The sequence below is a fragment of the Notolepis coatsorum genome (genome assembly GCF_963971535.1).
Source record: "Notolepis coatsorum genome assembly, chromosome: 17".
Lineage (NCBI taxonomy): Eukaryota > Metazoa > Chordata > Actinopteri > Aulopiformes > Paralepididae > Notolepis > Notolepis coatsorum.
The window spans coordinates 105,892,296-105,914,322 of NC_140181.1; the positions used below are offsets into that span (position 1 = coordinate 105,892,296).

The window sequence follows — 22,027 nt, forward strand, 5'->3', positions numbered from 1 at the left end:
CTCCCAGATGACATAAGTGATTTTGGAATGGACTCAATGAAAATGAATGGGGAAAAAAATCCGGTACTCCACATTTTCCAGTTCACTGATCCAGCCGGGGTTACCATTCTGGAGCCTCAGAGCCCCGCGGATCATGGAGTTCTACTGTATCGCGTTGGATCCATACACGTATCGATTTTTTCGAATGGTGATCAGGAATTGGAATATACCAGTTGGATACCATCTGATGTCAGGTAAGGACTCTATGTTATCAGTGGTAGGATAATCAGAGTAAGTTTGATGAAGTTATAAGCTGTTTTGTGAAATGTCTTCTTTCGGTTTCACTGTAAAACTCCGTGAGGAAATCAACGGAGCGATTATCAGTGCGCGGCCGTAATGTGCTTGCGTGCACGTATAATATTGATCATCTAGCGTTTATTTGAAAACGATTCATAAAAAGGCAGACGAATATCAACGTTGTGGAATGCTCCAGAATGAGCTGTTTTTTTATATCAAAACGGGGGCTTTTCTAACTGCTCTGAAACAGAAACAACGCGATAAAAAAACAATCTGCCTTCACAGCACTGACTGGAAAATAGTATTTGATAATGCGATGGGCAGATTAGACACATAGCCATAATTTAAAACATAGATTAGGCGATATTAACGTTAACATTGGCGCCGATGGTGGCATTCAAGCGGTAAAATGGAAAACCAGGCGTGGCGCTCAAAGTGTTAACTATTCCCTAGTTTACGATGCATTGTAATCCATCTTTGTTGTTGAGACGGAAAGCCTATTGCGTTCCCTCAAACCCGTTTGGTTGTAACAACGACGGGAGTTCCTCACTACGTGCTTCATTCCACTGCACTCAGCCATTCTGCCCTCATCCGCTTTTCCTCCCCTGATCCCTTCATCTCCGCCACAGGTCTCTAAATCCGGCCAATCGAGGGCTTATAAAACGAGGTGAGAGAAATTAAGGGCCGGTGTGGTGGTGGGGGTTGGTGGGGGTTGGTGGTGGTGGTGATGGGGGTTCAGCTTAATACCTAAGCGCTCTGGCTACAGTGTCAATGAGGTGGAAAAACCAAATAATTATTTCACGGCTGAACGGCTTCCTCATTATGGTGATTGGCACCAGCTGAACATTTTAATGTTAATGTAAAATGTGTGTCTGGGAGAGAATAATGACCCAAATAGGTAAATTATTACAGGCTGGTATTACTCAAGAACTAGCTAGGTCAGTATTACTCAAGAACTAGCTAGGTCAGTATTACTCAAGAACTAGCTAGGTCGGTATTACTCAAGAACTAGCTAGGTCGGTATTACTCAAGAACTAGCTAGGTCAGTAATTACTCAAGAACTAGCTAGGTCAGTAATTACTCAAGAACTAGCTAGGTCGGTATTACTCAAGAACTAGCTAGGCCAGTAATTACTCAAGAACTAGCTAGGTCGGTATTACTCAAGAACTAACTAGGTCGGTATTACTCAAGAACTAGCTAGGTCGGTATTACTCAAGAACTAGCTAGGTCGGTATTACTCAAGAACTAGCTAGGTTGGTATTACTCAAGAACTAGCTAGGTCGGTATTACTCAAGAACGAGCTAGGTCAGTATTACTCAAGAACTAGCTAGGTCGGTATTACTCAAGAACTAGCTAGGCCAGTAATTACTCAAGAACTAGCTAGGTCGGTATTACTCAAGAACTAGCTAGGTCGGTATTACTCAAGAACTAACTAGGTCGGTATTACTCAAGAACTAACTAGGTCGGTATTACTCAAGAACTAGCTAGGTCAGTATTACTCAAGAACTAGCTAGGTCGGTATTACTCAAGAACTAGCTAGGTCGGTATTACTCAAGAACTAGCTAGGTTGGTATTACTCAAGAACTAGCTAGGTCAGTATTACTCAAGAACTAGCTAGGCCAGTAATTACTCAAGAACTAGCTAGGTCGGTATTACTCAAGAACTAGCTAGGCCAGTAATTACTCAAGAACTAGCTAGGTCGGTATTACTCAAGAACTAGCTAGGCCAGTAATTACTCAAGAACTAGCTAGGCCAGTAATTACTCAAGAACTAGCTAGGTCAGTATTACTCAAGAACTAGCTAGGTCAGTATTACTCAAGAACTAGCTAGGTCAGTATTACTCAAGAACTAGCTAGGTCAGTATTACTCAAGAACTAGCTAGGTCGGTATTACTCAAAAACTAGCTAGGTCGGTATTACTCAAGAACTAGCTAGGTCAGTATTACTCAAGAACTAGCTAGGTCGGTATTACTCAAGAACTAGCTAGGTCAGTAATTACTCAAGAACTAGCTAGGTCGGTATTACTCAAGAACTAGCTAGGTCGGTATTACTCAAGAACTAGCTAGGTCAGTATTACTCAATAACTAGCTAGGTCGGTATTATTCAAGAACTAGCTAGGTCGGTATTACTCAAGAACTAGCTAGGTCGGTATTACTCAAGAACTAGCTAGGTCGGTATTACTCAAGAACTAGCTAGGTCAGTAATTACTCAAGAACTAGCTAGGTCGGTATTACTCAAGAACTAGCTAGGTCAGTATTACTCAAGAACTAGCTAGGTCGGTATTACTCGTCACTATATCCTCTTACACTGTTGGTAGTGTGGCTAGGGATTTCTGCAAGCAAGCAAGTAGAGAGTAGAGTAGTAGAGTAAGAAAGACTTTATTGACAACCGCATCTTTCAACTCTTGTTTATCTTCCAACGCACGTGATGAATTCCTGACCGGCCAGGCGACGGGGATTCCCCCCACGCTGAATAGTGAGCAGTGAATGACTGAGAGTGTGTGGACGAGAGACCAGATTCCTCGCATGACACGAGATAGTTTAATGGGAGTCACGCCCATTACTGTGCGTTTTGGATTACCATGTTACTGGCTCATTGTGTGGGTTTAACCCTATTATAGCCCGTGCCGTGCCGGTGAAATGCGGCTTAGCAGGCGCCTCAAGTCAGGCTCCACAACCGAGGCCACGGCCTGCTGCCAATCGCTGGAGAGCTAACGGCAGGTGAACTTGAGAACTGTTAGGACTAGGGGTGTAACAATGCATCGCAATGCATCGATCCTAAGGTGACGATTCAACTGCATCGATTTGAAAATGTTAGAATCGATTATTATAATATTTTCTTTTTTATGTCGATTTTTTTTATTGACCTATAGTCCATTCATGCTGAGTGAATAAGTTCCCCCAGCCACATTTTTGTGTATACTTTTGTTTGGGGGGAATTAACTGATCGAAAATTTATGGAATCGAATCGTGGTCAAATGAAGAGATTTCATGATGCATTGAATCGTTGCCTGAAGAATCTTAACCGAATCGTTGTGGGGTCAAATATTTACACCCCTAGTTAGGACTATCTGATTATTATTATTATTATTATTATTTTTAATTATCTTTTTCCGTTTTTCTCCCATCCCAATGTTTCTCAAGTTCTCAAGTTTCTTTATTAGTTGTCATACAGAAGTACAGAATACTTTTATATAAAATGCTTTTTTCTGTTTTGCTCCAGAGATTGTGCTAGATACAAATAGATAAGTATAAAAGTATAGTAAGTATAAAATAGAAGTCAAGTACGTAGACAAAAAAAGTGTTCAATATATACATATATACAATGTACAATGCAGAGTAGAAAGTAACTGAGTTACAATACAATATACAATATACTATACAGTACAATGCAGAAATGGGATGAGGTACAATTTAGGTACAATTTACAGTAAGGTGTAATGAGGTATGGTTTGTAGTGCAAATTCTTTGCCAATAAATATAAAGTGTGTTTAGGTGTTCTAAAGTGGGTGCAGCAGTGAGTTTGTTTAAAGTGAGTGTGTGCGTGTGGATGTGTGTGCTGTGAGTGCATTTGATGGTTGTTTACGATTGTTCATTGTTCAACCCTTGTTCATTGAGCAATCATTGTTCATTGAGCATCCTGATGGCCTGGGGATAGAAGCTTGCCATGAGACTCCGGACTCTCACTGGGAGAGTGTAACATGTGGAAGGTCACACTACCTCTCCTAGATCCTTCCCTTGCTGTGCAGGCACCCCGACCGAACTGTAGGAGTCGCTGTTTACAACGACCAGGACCCACCCTCGCTGGGTTTCCCACCCTCCAACATTGTGTTAGTATGGGACGGTCGGCCAACCCGGAAGCACCACAGCTGGATTCGATCCCATTGTCTCTGTGGTGGTGGTAGACCGATGCTTAGTCCGCTGCGCTACCCGGCCGCCCCAGGACTATCTGAGTATTAATAATAAACGAAGCACGGACTCTGGTGCAGTGTGTGTGTTACAATGGTTTGGACCATGTATACCATCTATTACCATTACTAACAGTCCGATTTAATCCTGCCACTCACTACCGTTTACTACTGTTATCACTATTATCATTACTACTTACACTTTGTTCTATTATTAATACTACCTATCCTACCTCTACCCCCTCCCTCCCCCTGCAGCTATGACACCGGAATGTCCCCAAGGGAACACTTGACCGGAGCTGTAGGTGAAGTCTTAAGAGGGCAGTGGTGGCAATAGGCCTCCTAGATGGATCATCCTGTGGCCTCCAAGGGTCAATTGAGTGCACCGAGGTCGATCAAACACGGTGAAACCAAATCTCACAAGCGTATATGAACCCGTCCTGCAGATATTTACCTTCCAATCACACAAGGAATCTAATAAAAAATAATCAAATACAGCCCCAGGCAGTGAGGCCTTCTTCTAACGACCGGCGTCTAACAACCAGACGGAGAGACTGAAACCGCCCGTCTTGCTCATTCTCCCTCTCTAAACAGGAAGGCCCTGGTTTAGAGGAGGTAAACAGCTTTTCAGATAAAGCCGAGCCACCGAGCCTACGGTTTAAACCCCCCCGGCGGTCTGCTGCGCTCCGGAACCAAACTGTGAGTCAACACGATTAGCCGGGCCGCACAGGAAAAACCGCACCGGTTAACCACACGTTATTTACTCCTATTAGGCTCGTTAAACCACCTCCAACGGACTTTCTCCATCGTTCTTTCTTTCACACCATTCCCATCCTCTCTCTCTCTCTCTCTCTTCCTCCCTCTCTTTCTCCCTGCCACAGCATTTGGGGCCAATTTGAAAGCAAGCTGACAAAGGGCCTCTTTCAGTTCTCAGCCTGGCCTACAATGCAGTCAGTCTCAGTGACTCTGCTCCTGCCTGCCTGCCTGCCTCCCCCCCCCCCCCCCCCCCCTCCCTCCCACACACACACACACCTCTCTCCTAGCACCCACAGAAGTGCCACTGGAAGGGTGTCATTATCTCCCATACATGGCGAGATTTAGACTCCAGCCTTGCCAATTTAGAGCTGGCAGGGGGCCATAGCACTGCATCACTCACTCTGTGTGTGTGTGTGTGTTTATATGTGTGTGTGTGTGTGTGTGTGCGCACGTGTGGGCGTGTGTGTGTGTGTTCACAATAGACACGGCACCTGCTGCAGAATGACACGCGTGTGCGGCACAGGCCACCCGTCCAGCAGGCAGTTATTCTAGATCTACAATCAATCAATCAATCAATCAAATTTATTTATAAAGCACATTTCACATGACGCGTGTCAACCAAAGTGCTGTACAGAGGGTAGATACACAAGATACATATAGACAACAATCACACTCCGTTTTACGGGAGGGCACACAGGCAAACGCATAGAAAAACAGGGCATGAGTCAGTGGACGGGAAAGGCTAGTAGGTAGAAGTGGGTTTTGAGCCTCGAAGTGTGACGAGCCCGGTGTTGTTCAAGCTCGACACGGACCAAAACAAACTATTTCAATGTCCACACAAGCACAATTTCAATAAACAAAGGATATCTATTGTTTATCAGCACAAGTCCAATAGGCAATAGGGTCATCCAAAAACAGTCCAGGGTCAAAACACGTATCAGGCTCTCGTACAAAAGAAAGGATTGTACTCAAGAGTTGTCTTCCGGTCCAGGGTCAGTACACAAGGGGGTTCTCAGCCAGTCCAGGGTCCAGTACACAATGAACACCTTCACCTCTCCTCTCACTACCTCTCACCTCACAAAACTCTGTCAACAACAATCTCTCTCTCTCAATATCTCGCTCCTACCTCACCTCCTCTCAACTCAACTATATCTGTCCTAGTGTATTATAGTGTGTGTGTGTGTGTGTGGGATGTGGGTGATCTAATGATGCACAGGTGTGTTCTATCAGTACTAATCAGCTGCCTAATTGCTTCTACTCCTCCCGTGGCAGTAGTGCCTCCCGTCCTTCACATATCCATGAGACAGGGGGTGATATCTGCCACACGAGATGGACTGGAACAGACTCTGGTGCTGTGTTCAGCTGCACCCCACAGCCTCTCCGCGTTGATGAAAATAATAATTATTTAAATGGTAAAAAAAAATAAAAAAAATAAGAGGAAAAGGAAGAAAAAGGTTATTCTAAGTTACAAAAAACATGTTCTCTGTTAACACTTTAGTTGCCAAAGGACGAGTTTAGGCGTCCTTCCCCGCCATGCTCAAGTTGCCGAAGACGCCGTAACTCGTCTTTGATATCAATATTTCAAAAATCTGTGATCGGAATCATATTTCCTTTCCGGGGCCCTGAGACACAAGTGTGATCTCCTCTCAATCCTCTAGCGGTTCAAGAGCGCCATCTGACTCAGTCTTCACACAGTGAACATCGATCGCTGCAAATAACTCGAAAAAACAACATGATTTGGACGTATATATTATTATACAACCTGGAAATGGACCGGGTATTTCAACATCCCATAATGGAAAAATGGCTGATCGCCCAACGGCCCGCGGAGACTGGGGTGAGTTTTAGCGTGTAATATTACCGTGTTCGACACTGATGAACATTCGACCCACATTAGATGAATGGTAAAACGTTGCCCACGGAATTATAAACGCCCCCTCGCCCATCCGGTCAACATCAGATGACGTGTAGAAACTTCTAGAAGTACGTCCAATTGAAATTTTTGATCTCGCACAGATTCCTACCAAACTGTATTTCATCATCAATATAATGCATTTGGGGCTATAAATCACGTTCTGGAGAAAGCTGCAGAAAGAGATGAAAACATACTTATACTTTAGATCATATTTTAGTATGAATATGTGAATGAAAAGGTTTAACGTTGCTACACCATGAACAATACATATAGGACCTTGAATGGGCCCTAATAATGGCAATCTAGCAATAGAATTTAAAAAGTTATAGCCCTGCAAAGAAGGGGAACTTCCCCATGTTAAATAGAGCTGGCAACGGATGGTATATCATGAATTTAACCTTAGGCAATCAAAGTGTTAAGAGGAGTCAAGTGGTCGTAGAATCAGGGCTGGTTCAAGACCTATTCTTATACAGAGGAGATGGATGTTCTACACTTAAACAAGGGCAGATTCCCAATAGCTGCAACCTACTTGCGATAGGCCCCTCCGATTGCCACAGCCCTTTTATCCAATTGGCATGAGCACACACACACGCGCACGAACGCACACGACACACACAACCTCAATGCCAAATTTCACCCTACTAGGGCGAAACCAGTGGCCGCTAGAGAGTGGAGACCGACCGACCGACCAACAGACCAACTGACCAACTGACCAACCGACCAACCGACCAACAGACAAACTGACCAACCAACCAACCAACCGACAGTGTGACCAACCGACCAACCGACAGTGTGACCAACCGACCAACCGACAGTGTGACCAATAGAACTGCTGGTTGCAGTCAGTGTTATAGTCCAGGACTGATTTTCAGGACTTGTGACTCGACTTGGACTTGAGCACTGATGACTCGCACTTGGACTCAAGCATAAATTATTAAATTCAAAGAAGTGGATTCAACTTTTTTTTATTTGATTTTTTACTTTTTTTGGAGAAAATAAATTGGACAATGGGTATCGGATCGGTATCGGTATCGGCCGATACCCAAACCCAGGTATCGGTATCGGGACTGAAAAAGTCGGATCGGTGCATCCCTACACACAATACACATACACAATGGCTGAACGGCTCAGGAGACAGGGATTGATATGAGTCAATTAAGGGGAAGGGATGATTAGGTGGCCTTGATGTCAGACACCTGATTGGGAATTTGGCCAGGAACGTCGGGGGAACCCCCTACTCTTTACGATAGGCATCCTGGGTTCTTTAACAACCAAATTCAGTCAGGACCTCGGTTTAGCGTCTCATTTAATATAGATTAAAAATAACTGGACTTTGAAGAAGTCTTTATTCATTGCACACATTGCAAAGTAGTCATGCAGCGACACACACATGCGATAGTGTGTATATTGAAACATACGCAGCGACACACATGTGATAGTGCGTGTAGTGAAACATACGCAGCGACACACATGCGACAGTGTGTGTAGTGAAACATACACATGCGACAGTGTGTGTAGTGAAACATACGCAGCGACACACATGCGACAGTGTGTGTAGTGAAACATACACATGCGACAGTGTGTGTAGTGAAACATACACATGCGACAGTGTGTGTAGTGAAACATACGCACGCGCTACGTTTGGAGTTCAGCACATCTGGCCGGGATGAAGCCAATCTCAGAAAAACAGATCCGGAGCTGAGAGTAGCAGCTGACCTACTTAATAGTGGAGTTTGGAGCTTTTTGTTGAATCTGCTAAGTAGTCGTGATGATGGGGGAATGTCCTTCCAAGGTCTGTATATTCTCTTCTCCCTAATCTGCGTCAGAGACGCCAGGCTGCTAACGTCCGTCTTAACCCTTTCACTACCACACTACAGAAGGTTAATCCTTTCACTACCACACTACAGACGGTTAGGCCACCCCCCCAAACGTAATTACTATATTGAGCAGCAAAAAAACGACTGGCCTGCTAAATCTGCAGAGCGCAAAACACGGGAGGATTTGGGATGTTGTGGGGTTAATTCACTGCAGAGGGAGAGCGTTAAGGAAAGGAGAAAGGACATGTGGGTCTCTGATGGGCCTACTAACACTCAAACTGTGAAACAAGCAAGTCAGAATTTGCACCCATAGCTTCGTACGGTGTCACATGGGCACTTGACTCGTGTGTTACGTGTGGAAAAACCTGTGTGTGGCTGGAGGGTAAATATCTTGTCAAGTCATATTTGATCTGCGACGCCTAGTTTGACAGTTTGATCTGAATTCCGCTCGACGGTACATCATGCTCGTGCAGCATTGCTAGATGTAAGATAGTTCTCGGATTTGTAGGATCAAGGCGGCGCGCTCGTTGCAGGCTCGGAAACGCACCGCTGAGGACGGGGCTGAAGCAGAGGGCTGCAGAGGCTGCATTCTCAGAGTGTTGCTTTTCAGCAAAAAGAACGTAAGACATGTTTAGGGGACCTCAAAGACCTATATTATTAACCTGTTGAAAAGGACTATAATATGGGAACTTTAATAAAGGCCTCGCCTCGGATTCACTAAACACAACACATCTACTCGAGTTGTTTCCAATGGCAGTAGAGACCTGTTCCTTCCCTTGCGATGCTACATTCCTGTCTCGCTTCAAAAACTCTCACCCTTTGACATGAAACGAACCCATCCTCTCCACCTCTCTCTCCCTTCTTTGCTCTCTTCTCTCTCATCACTCTGTAAAACAAGCAGGCTCAAAGTTCCCCACCTCTCTCGACCCACGGAGCCCCGCTGTCGACTCAACCTCCTCGCAGCCAGGCACGTTACACAGACACACAACACTCCACACACACAACACACAATCACAACACGCCATACACACAATCACATTAAAGAACATTTGTACCTTAGCAGTGATTCCCGCCGAAAATTAAATATACTTTGGGGGAAGGACTCTGGGGGTGGGGGGAGGTAGGAGTGAGTGAACATTTTTGAGATTTTCTTTTTCAAATCCTGCATTCTAGTGAAGGTGCTGAGGAAGGATGTGGGGGTGGCACGCTCCACAGAGCTGGCCGGGTGCATGGAGGACCGTGAAGATTGGCGAACCTGTTGGCAAACTCGTCTAAGGACCTAGTAGTAATAATAATAAACTTTATTTGTATAGCACCTTTCATACAGAGACTGCAGCTCAAAGTGCTTCACAACAGAAACAAGACAGGCATAAAATGTGCACATAAAGGGCAGACATATAAAATCACAGTTTTTTCACATTAGGATCTAACATCCCAACAGGCCACCTTGTTTATGGTTTGATTCAGTTTTAAATAGACAATAATAAAAAGAGTAAGATAAAATAGACAGAGTAAAATAGTGCAATAGTGCAGTGCAATAAAATTGTAGAATAGAATAGATAAAAAAATATAGTAGAATAGAATAGATAGTAAAATTATGCAATAGAATGGACAGAGTAAAATAGTGCTACAGTACAATCAACAGCGGAGTGTATTAGAAGGCTATGGTGAAGAGGTAAGTTTTTAGCTTATTTTTGAAAATATTAAGAGATCTAGCTTCCCTAATGTCCATAGGTAGTGTGTTCCATAACTTTGGTGCGGATAGTTTGCAAAGGCTGCATCCCCGATTTTCCTTAGACTGTGGCTTGGAACCTTCAATAGACCAGTAGATGATCGCAATGTTCTAGGAGGCACATAGTTGACTAGAGAATCAGCAATGTAGCTTGGTCCTGTTCCATTTAGTGCTTTGTATATAAGGAGGAGGACCTTGAAATCAATTCTAAATGTTACCGGAAGCCAGTGTAGGTTAGCTAATACTGGACTGATGTGGTCTCTCCTCTTGGTTCTAGTTAGTAGCCTAGCTGCAGAGTTTTGAATGAGTTGGAGTCGTTCTGTTTTTTTTTTTGGGAGGCCAGTGAGGAGTGCATTACAGTAGTCAAGTCGGCTTGAGATAAAGGCATGGATCAGTTTTTCAGCATCTTTTTGATTTATAAACGGCCGTACCTTAGCTATGTTTCTAAGGTGGAAAAATTATGTTTTTGTCACTTTGTTGATGTGTGATTTAAAGCTTAGGTCTGAGTCTATTATAACACCAAGACTTGTAACTTCGGGTTTGATCCAAGGAGTAAGTTGCCCCATATTGCTCTGTAACATTTCCCTTTTTGTTATAGGACAGACTAGTAGGATTTCAGTTTTTCCCTCATTTAATTTTAGGAAGTTGTTCGTCGTCCATTTGTTTATTGCTAAGAGACAGGCGGAAATGGAGTTTATAGCTGTGTGATCATTTGGTTCAGCGGAGATGTACAATTGTGTGTCATCGGCGTAACTACGGAAACATACATTGTGTTTTCTAATGATGTCTCCGAGTGGCAACATGTATAGTGAGAATAATAATGGACCAAGGCAGCTCCCCTGTGGAACTCCGAAGTAGGTGTCATGTTTCTCAGAAGAATGATCTCCAAGCCTGATGTAATATTTTCTCCCTTTGATATATGTTCTGAACCAGTTTAATAGTAGTAGTCCTTTATTGGCTCAAGTTCACACCTTTTTAGGGGCGGGGCTAGTGATGTTGTCCCGGGGATGCTTAGGAGTTGATGAAGGAGATAATCCCATTGACATCATCATTTGATTCCAAAAGTGGGTCTGGACTCGCGCCCATAGAGGCTGTTTACCAGTATAATGTCTCCCTCCAAAGTATAATGTATGGTTTTAAATTATAATTTTTTTACTCACCGAGCACTCATTGCCAAAAAAAATAATAAAAAAAACACAAATTATACTTTGGGGGGAGCCATTATACTTTGGGGGCCCCCCAAAGTATTAACATGCAGCAGGAATCGCTGACCTCAGGTAAACCCACTCAATTGTATTCTATGATTTTATCCACCAATGATAGACATGACCATAATACCAGACATGCTTCAAGTAGTCGCTTCACCCTACCTCTGCCTAGAACCAATGCTGCCTAGAAAACTGCAATGTATAGAGCCATAACATATTGGAATAGGATCCCATTACATATCATACGGACGGAAAAGTTTCAAAAAGAAACTTAAAGGAGCCATAATCCGGAAGGAAATCAATATATATCATGCATGAGTGTAGCTGCAGCCATGTTATCCAAACTTCTTCTGTTTACTTTGTGTTTTTTTTTTTTTTTTTTACTGTATTTTAAGGTATGGTGAAATGGATTCACCTATGACCTTTTGTTTTATTTTCTATTGATTATGTATGTGATATATGACTGATTTACACTGAATGTTTCATATTGGTATGTGTATATCTGTGAGGACTCCAGGAAGAACAGTCAACACGTCGATGATGACTAATGGAGATCCTAATAAACATAAACATAAACAACACTCCATACACAAACAACACACAATCACAACACTCCATACACACAACACTCCATACACACAACACACAATCACAACACTCCATACACACAACACACAATCACAACACTCCACTGGACTCTTTAATTCTCCAGTAATGAGGTTAATTAGTCTTGAATGGAATAGCAGCGGTAAAAGGTCAGACATTGTCTAAAGTGGGGCGCAGACAATAAAGGTCTTCATTGTGACGGGAAGAGGATGCCTAGGAATAGATGGTGAATAATATCAGTCCTGGAGCGTGCGAAGGGTGGCGTGTCGTGTTGTAGATGGTGAATAATATCAGTCCTGGAGCGTGTGAAGGGTGGCGTGTCGTGTTGTAGATGGTGAATAATATCAGTCCTGGAGCGTGCGAAGGGTGGCCTGTCGTGTTGTAGATGGTGAATAATATCAGTCCTGGAGCGTGTGAAGGGTGGCGTGTCGTGTTGTAGATGGTGAATAATATCAGTCCTGGAGCGTGTGAAGGGTGGCCTGTCGTGTTGTAGATGGTGAATAATATCAGTCCTGGAGCGTGTGAAGGGTGGCGTGTCGTGTTGTAGATGGTGAATAATATCAGTCCTGGAGCGTGCGAAGGGTGGTGTGTCGTGTTGTAGATGGTGAATAATATCAGTCCTGGAGCGTGCGAAGGGTGGCGTGTTGTAGATGGTGAATAATATCAGTCCTGGAGCGTGTGAAGGGTGGCGTGTCGTGTTGTAGATGGTGAATAATATCAGTCCTGGAGCGTGTGAAGGGTGGCGTGTCGTGTTGTAGATGGTGAATAATATCAGTCCTGGAGCGTGTGAAGGGTGGTGTGTTGTCTGCTCAGCGGTAGGCCTACAGTAGAGCCCTAGCCTACGGCCAGAGGATCTGGGTGACCGCCGTCTCACTGGCTCTTATCTAGTCCTCGGGGTGGGCAGGCAGGCAGGCAGCAATTCTTTGTCGTTGCCGCCATCTTTAGTGTTACAGCCCCTCACACTCCAGTTCTCAGGCTGCAGCTGGTTTAAAAGCTAAAGTAAACCGGCTTCTCTGCTGGCTGTGGCTCCAGGGGAGTTGAACAGTTCTGGCTCTGCTAGTTTCTTTTCTACCTTTTGACGCTTTTTTGGTGGACAAACCACCGCACACGTGCACCGTGACTCGCGACTGGAGACTAGCTCTGCTAGCACACATAGCCTACTGTGTACAGACGGTTTCAAACTGTATTTTAAAATTAGAAAGTAAACTTCTACAAGAGTAAAAGAAATCTCAATTTGGTCAGTATTGTCATTTGGACAAGCAAAGCCATTACTTTAAGTTGCAGGCAAGAAAGACAAGTCTGTCCACTGTTTTAAAGCTGCCCTGTTGCAGGTCACAATACAAAAAAAAAAAAAAAACAATTTTTTTTTTTTTTTAATTGTCGATATTATTTTTATTATTGATTATTAAAATATATCGCGATAATTATCGTTATCGTGTTATCGCCCAGCCCTGAAGGCTGAGAGTTGAGGGTTGAAGGTTGGAGGTTGAAGGTTGGAGGTTGAAGGTTGAAGGTTGGAGGTTGAAGGTTGAAGGTTGGAGGTTGAAGGTTGGAGGTTGAAGGTTGGAGGTTGAAGGTTGAAGGTTGGAGGTTGGAGGTTGAAGGTTGAAGGTTGGAGGTTGGAGGTTGAAGGTTGAAGGTTGGAGGTTGAAGGTTGGAGGTTGGAGGTTGAAGGTTGAAGGTTGGAGGTTGGAGGTTGAAGGTTGGAGGTTGAAGGTTGAAGGTTGAAGGTTGGAGGTTGAAGGTTGAAGGTTGAAGGTTGGAGGTTAAAGGTTGGAGGTTGAAGGTTGGAGGTTGGAGGTTGAAGGTTGAAGGTTGGAGGTTGAAGGTTGAAGGTTGGAGGTTGAGAGTTGCCAGATCGGAGGTGATAAGGCGAGACATGCCACCATTGCCACTCTCGTGCCACAGTGCAACAGTGTGTGAACGTGGAAGCGCTGTGATCATCGGCGGCTGACACTGAATACAACGTCTAATGAACTGTAAAAAGTAGAACAAACTTTGCGGTCAAAAACCAAACGAGAGAGAGAAAGGGTTCCCATGGACTCTGTGCTTTCTCCAGTACAGCCCATAATAGTCACAACCACACCCGGAGCCCCAGGGGAGGAGGATACAACAGCTCCTTCAAGCAGCTTGAGAGCTAATCACAGGGTCCAGGAAGCAGCAGTGTGCGATTAGTCCTGCCTGGGCACGCCAACAGGCCTGTTCTGCTGCTATGGCATCGAGGGACGCACAGATATGAAATATTGTTTGTTCAAATAACACAATCGACCGATACCGATTTTTTGCCGTGGCAAAAATATTTAAATAAAAAAAAGAAATTCAAATATTTTTTTCTATCTTTATGATGTTCTCTCTTTCTTACATATATATAGTACTGTATATTTGTATGTCTCTAATTGTCTTGATGAATTGAAAATGGAGGACCCTTATGTAAAACAAGCCGAAAGTCTTTTTCTGGTCTTCATCCTCCAGTCAATCCTCCACGGTACGCTACTGTAATCTACGGATAATTATCCGGCCACTGCCATCGGTAAATTTGATCTTATCGGCCGATAAGCCGATTGCAGTCAACAAGGCACATATCGGCCGATACCGATACGCGAGCGATATATATATCGATTAGGGATGGGCGTGAGTAGCTATGAGAAAAATCAAAAAGAAATATCGAAATTATAATTTTTTATGAATTTCTCTCTTTTTTTTTTACATATCTTTTCACATGTATGTCTAAGATTATAACTGTTTGTTGGTTTCCTTAAACATATATACGTGAATGAACAAAATTAAGTAAAAAAAATAAAAAATCTAATATATATATATATTTTTTTTTGTAGTTCAAAAAAATACTTTTCGAGTAATACACGATCAATCGAGTATAGCATGCGATCAATCGATCTGGATTTTTCTTTAAAATGCCCATCCCTAATATCGGTGCACCCCTAATCGCATCAGTGAAGATCTAGGCTTTCACCACTACAGGGGAAGGTATCGGTGGTGGATATATCAGCACTGGTGCAGACAGGTGAGGATTGTTGTGTAGCTTGGGAGTAGTCTGCTTGGTTTGGACCAAGGTACTGGCATCACAACAGGAGTCGGTCGCCCAGGTGCCGGTGTGGTTGCCCACTGATCCTAAAGAGTTAGGATGGGAGGTCAAATGCAGAGGACGACTTTCCCCAAGGATTAATAAAGGTTCAACATTATAGACTAGAGTGCACATTAGATTAGAACAGAATGTGTGTGTGCGTCTGTACTGTATGTGTGAGTGTATGTGTGTGTGTGTCTGTATCTGTGTGTCTGTGTGTGTGAATGAATACAAGAGAAAATCATAGAATTGCAGCTATACGTGGGCTAAAGAAAATGATTGAATCCACTTGTTTAGAGTTAATCTGTGTGTCTGTGTGTGTGTGTGTGTGTGTGTGTGTGTGTGTGTGTGTGTGTGTGTGTGTGCGTGTGTGTGTGTGTGCGTGCGTGTGTGTGTGCGTGTGTGTGTGTGTGTGTGTGTGAATACAAGAGAAAATCATAGAATTGCAGCTATAGTTAGGAAAAGGATTCATTGATATGATTAAAGTATTATACAAAGACCCATCGGCCATGATTTCAACAGGTATAATCACCTCCGGAATATTTCCGGTATCACGCTCTTCTAGACAGGGTTGCCCTCTTAGTCCCGGACTATTCGATTTATCACTAGAACCTTTAGCACAATATATAAGACAATCCCAACTCATAGAACCAATCGTAATCAAGGGCACACAACACAAAATTTGTCTATATGCGGACGACGTAATACTGTTCATGCAAAACCCTAACACCGCAATGCCTTATCTTCTCAAGTTGATTAATGACTTTGGCGACCTATCGGGATTTAAAATAAACTGGCCAAAGTCGGCTTTCCTTCCACTGAACGCCCCTGCAGAGAATACAAGTCTTCCAGGGGAAATACCAATGGTTAAACACTTTAGATGCTTGGGAGTTGAAATATTCCCTACCATAAGCCAAACGGTGAAACACAATTACACAGAAATCCAAAATAAAATCAAATGCGACCTTGACAGGTGGTCAAAACTTAAAAACTCAGTACAGGCACGGGTTTCAATAGTTAAGATGGATGTCTTACCTAGAATCAACTTCATCAGCTCAATGCTTCCGTTACCCCCTCCAGATGGTTACTGGAAAAAATTACACTCTTCCGCATATAAATTTATTTGGAATAACAAACCACCACGTATAAAAAGATCCACCGCACAGAGAAACAAAGCCGACGGAGGGATGGCAATCCCAAATTTTTTCCACTATTTTAAGGCGTACACTTTAAGACCACTGACAACCTGGTTTGAACCCCAAGCATCAGTATCCTGGAGAAATTTAGAAGTAAATATAGTAGCACCACAGAGACTGCAGGACATAGTATACACCAAAATATCAATTAAGCAATGCGAACTGAAATTTGGCCCCATAATTACACATGCGATCCGGATATGGTGTGAAACACAAAAAAAATATTCTAATCCACATAAATGGCATAATCATACTCCCTTATTCAATAACAATGCACTCCTGATTAGAAAACGACCTATAAGATTCCCTAGATGGGAAAAGCAAGGCATACATACATTAGGAGATGTTTTCAACAAACAGGGTATTTGTAGCTATGATGAAATAGAAAAAAAGTTTAATCTCACCGGTTCCACATTTCTTTTTTACTCACAATTATTGTTATGTTTGAAGACTCAGGGTGTTCCATTAAAGACACCAATTGCACACCACAGATACCACAAATTTTTCTATGAAAGAGAGACATCGAGAGGTTTTGTATCAGATTTTTATCATCAATTACTAACGGCTTCGTATGAAACCCTCCACCTAGACTCTGTTTGGAGGAGGGATATACCAGACCTAGAAAAAGATTTTGATTGGCAAGAAGCCTGGGCAAATGTTTGACTTGCATCAAGGAACCCGGACCATCAACAAATCAATCTTAACTATATTCATAGGTAGGGATGGGTACCGAATTCGGTTCTTTTGAGGTACCGAACCGAAACACGTCTGTACTACCGAGTATCGATTCAAGTGAGATACAGAGAAGAAAAAAAAAAGAAAAAATTATTAATTTTTTTTTCTTTTTTTTTTTTACCTTTTTTCTTTTCATGTCAACGTTCACACGCACAATATATGCTTACCTAGGATTTGACTTGATTCAACAACAAAGCAGTTGGAGCAATGGCAAGCCGAAAACGGTCGAAATTGTAGTTATTTGAAGTTAGGATTTTTTTTTTAGACTAAAGTACCGAAAAAAGGTACCGTTGGGTACCGGTATCGATTCACAGGTACCGGTACCGGTACCGTATCGGTTCAAATGTGAAAGGTACCCATCCCTATTCATAGGACATACTTGACTCCTATAAGACTGAACAGAATGGGTCTTAAACAAGACTCCAAATGCTCCTTATGTACAAATGGGGATGAGGGGACATTTATGCACATGTATTGGGACTGCCCACCAGTTAAGATATTCTGGAAAGAAGTGACCCAGCAATTATCAAATCTCTTAATTCTGAATATACCTGTACACCCCTCTATATTACTGCTGAATGATGTTTTTGAATATGCAGTACCTATACAACAAAAGAGATTGGTTTTAGCTGGTATTACAGTGGCTAAAAAACTGATAGCATCACGATGGTTTCAACCGGAAAAAATGTGCCGAAAGGTCTGGATTCTTACATATCTCGATGTGATTTATCTAGAAATATCTACAGCAAGAACTTTGGGTCTCAATGAATCCAAATTGACAATGTGGTTAGAAGTGGTGGAGAGAATAAAAGCTAGCATTTAATGGTAGTGTTTGGTTAGGAGCGAAGGATAATGGATGGATTATCCATGGGGGGGTCCAGGGCGGGGGGTGCGAGCAAGAGCATAATGTGTGTAGGGGAATAGCGTTTATCGCTTTTCTGGTCAAGCATGACCGACAGAAACAGGTTGAAATGGGATGTAGAGCAGGGGAAGACATTCTGAGAAATGACGGCGGGTCCGGGAATCGAACTCGTGTCCCCCAGATCCGTGACGAGCACGGTTTTCCCCGACGCAGAAATAGCGCCGAGATATGCAGTGAGCTACGGGAGCTCCCCTGAATCCACTTGTTTAGAGTTAATCTGTGTGTCTGTGTGTGTACGTGAGTGTGTGTGTGTGTGTGTGTGTGTGTGTGTGTGTGTGTGTGCGTGCGTGTGTGTGAATACAAGAGAAAATCATAGAATTTCAGCTATAGGTGGGATCAAAAAATACATTTAATCCACTTGTTTAGAGTTAATCTGTGTGTCTGTGTGTGTACGTGAGTGTGTGTGTGTGTGTGTGTGTGTGTGTGTGTGTGTGTGTGTGTGTGTGTGTGTGTGTGTGTGTGTGTGTGTGTGTGTGTGTGCGTGTGTGTGTGTGTGTGAATACAAGAGAAAATCATAGAATTGCAGCTATACGTGGGATAATTTTTTTTATTGAATCCACTTGTTTAGAGTTAAAATCCACTCGGATTAGAGTTTAGGGTTCAGAGCCAGGTGCCTCTCTCATGTCCTGGGCGCGTCTATGCCAAATACAACGCAGTTTGGTTTCCGGGTTCCTCTGATTGGCCACTAAGCCCACGTGGGCGTTGCCCCGCTGGCTCTTCCGCTTCACAGCGCGGCAGTGTGCGATAAGGGGGGCGTGCTAGCGCGCGATCACGTGGGTTTAGTGTCCAATCAGAGGAACCCGGAAACCGAACTGCGTTGTATTTGGCATAGACGCGTCCTGGGCGATGCAGGGTCAGGGTTCAGGGTCAGGGTTCAGGGTCAGGTACCTCTCTCATGTCCTGGGCGATGCAGGGTCAGGGTTAGGGTTGAGGGTCAGGGTTCAGGGTCACTTACCTCTCTCATGTCCTGGGCGATGCAGGCCAGACGCTCGCTCTCGGACTGGCTGTTGGTCAGGATGTTCCGGGCCTGGCGCAGCTCCGTCTGCAGGTCCAGGACCCTCTGCTCGTACTGGGCCTCCTTGCTGGCCGACTCCAGGATCAGGGACTCCTCGCGGGTCTCCCCGTCCAGCGCCACCTTCCTGTGGTTGTAGTGGGCGTGTCCGAAGGCCTGGAGACCAAGAAGAGGAGGAGAGATGCTGGTTAGAAACCCGCTGGAGTAGGACCGCGACCGTGTTAACCCTTTCACTGCGACAATACAGAAGGATTACCCTTTCACTACCACCCTACCAAATGGTTAACCCTTTCACTACCACACTACAGAAGGTTAACCCTTTCACTACCACACTACAGAAGGTTAACCCTTTCACTACCACGCTACAGAAGGTTAACCCTTTCACTACCACACTACAGGTTAACCCTTTCACTACCACACGACAAAGGGTTAACCCTTTCACTACCACACTACAGACGGTTAACCCTTTCACTACCACCCTACCAAATGGTTAACCCTTTCACTGCCACACTACAGAAGGTTAACCCTTTACTATCACACTACAGACGGTTAACCCTTTCACTACCACACTACAGAAGGTTAACCCTTTCACTGCGACAATACAGAAGGATTACCCTTTCACTACCACACTACAGAAGGTTAACCCTTTCACTACCACACTACAGAAGGTTAACCCTTTCACTACCACGCTACAGAAGGTTAACCCTTTCACTACCACACTACAGGTTAACCCTTTCACTACCACACGACAAAGGGTTAACCCTTTCACTACCACAATACAGACGGTTAACCCTTTCACTACCACCCTACCAAATGGTTAACCCTTTCACTGCCACACTACAGAAGGTTAACCCTTTACTATCACACTACAGACGGTTAACCCTTTCACTACCACACTACAGAAGGTTAACCCTTTCACTACCACCCTACCAAATGGTTAACCCTTTCACTGCCACACTACAGAAGGTTAACCCTTTACTATCACACTACAGACGGTTAACCCTTTCACTGCGACACTACAGAAGGTTAACCCTTTACTATCACACTACAGACGGTTAACCAGATGGCGATTCTTAAAATCCTGAGATAGATTTTTTTCAAGATTCAAGATTGTTTATGGTCATGTGCACAGTTATAAACAGACAGTTTGCCGTACAATGGACATTTTAAGTTTGCTAGTCCGCCCTTCACACAAAAATCACACAATACTTAACAAAACAAAATGTACAACTTAAATACAAGCAAATGCAAAAAATAAGAGGATCTTTACAAAAATAAAAAATAAATGTTTAGAAGATATGTACAAGGCACAAGTGAGTAACATTAACATTACTGCACGTTCCGTTCACACTGTTGTTTCCACCAGGCCTCCTGTCCTGCAGGTGGCTCCACTTTGCCTTGCACCAGGTTTTTGCTGAACTATTACGGAAACTCAAGTTGATCAAATGACGTCGTTTGACAACAACGGCAGGTGCCCCCCCCCCCCCCCCCCCCCCCCCTGGAACAAGCGTAATGATGGAGCCAAATCGAATGGATATCAAATAGAATTGGGACCTTGTGAATAGAGTGGAACAGGGTAATAACCAGTGCTGATACAGTGAACAGAAAAACAGAAATATGACTTCTTATTTACTATTTCAAAGCCTGTTATAGCTGATAATGTTGCATTTGCCAAAAAGGTTTCCATATCATTGTAGGCCAATACTTAAAGTGATATGTGAACGGTTAATATGTTAATGAGAGATTTTTTTTCTTTTTTTACAGCTAATGAGGGATTAAAATTCAGGGTTGTAACCAAGTAAAACCCGCTTGGTATTTCAGCCACTCAGAGCTGGGGACTCAAATCGCCCCAATCAGAGGAGCAGAGAATGGAAGGAGACATTGCGCCAAAAAAAAAAAAAAATCCTAAAATGCTGCAGTCTACCCTGGACAGATAATCAGCTAGCTTCCATCTGGGCTGCACCCCCCCCCCCCCCCCCCCCCCCCCCTCCCTCCCTCCCACCCTCCCAGATCCCTCCCTCCCTCCCCCCCCTCCTCCCAGATGCATCCCTCCCCCCCTCCTCCCTCTTCCCAGATCCCACCCCCTCCTCCCAGATGCCTCCCTCCCACCCACCACCCGCGGGAAGCCGGTCTCTACTGCACGTGCTCAGCAGATGGGGAGACCAAGCGGGGGTTAAAACCTGGTTAACTTGGGACCTCTGTAACGATGAGGAAGCGATATTCTAATCATGCCCTTAATAGGAGATCATAGGGGATCATAGGGGAAGGTCAACTCCATATTATATGATTTTGACGGATTTTGACCAAAGGGGATGAAGTTGGCGAAGATTAAAATAACTGTGGGCTACGGCTTCTGTCTTGTGTGGAGAGACGGAGATCCTTGAAGAGCAGGGACTGTATCTATATCATATATTATAGACTATCTGCTCTCGTGAAGCTTCTGTCCCGCGTGGGTTAGGGTTAGACGGAGATCCTTGAAGAGCAGGGACTGTATCTCTCTGCCCTCATGAAGCTGTGTGTGTCACCTATGTGTGTGTGTGTGTGCACATACATACACATGCTCTCGTGAAGCTGTGGTTAGATGGCACTGGTTCACCGCTGACTCAACTTTGACCTTAATTTGTTAATGGACCAGAAGGCAGCGGCTCTCTGACTAACCACTCTAAAATGTGGAGAGAGAGAGAGAGAGAGAGAGAGAGAGGGGGAGAGAGAGAGAGCGAGAGAGAGAGAGCGAGAGACAGAGAGAGAGCGAGAGAGAGAGACATGATGTCATGTTTTGTCGCTGACCCACTAAACTCGTTTCACATGTTCAGATTTCCTTTTTTTCTCCTTCTTTCTACAAAGTAGGTCAATATCGGAAATAG

General features: G+C 43.9%; 1 protein-coding gene across 1 annotated transcript in view; it reads right to left on the reverse strand.

Annotated features, from left to right (window-relative positions):
* The window catches only part of LOC311243927 (BICD cargo adaptor 2), a 104,449-nt gene that overhangs the window by 37,517 nt on the left and 44,905 nt on the right, over nucleotides 1–22,027 (reverse strand). Inside the window, exon 2 of the mRNA XM_084333328.1 lies at nucleotides 19,107–19,319. Within this exon, the coding sequence (XP_084189454.1) occupies nucleotides 19,107–19,319 (213 nt within the window). The remainder of the gene's footprint in view (nucleotides 1–19,106; nucleotides 19,320–22,027) is intronic.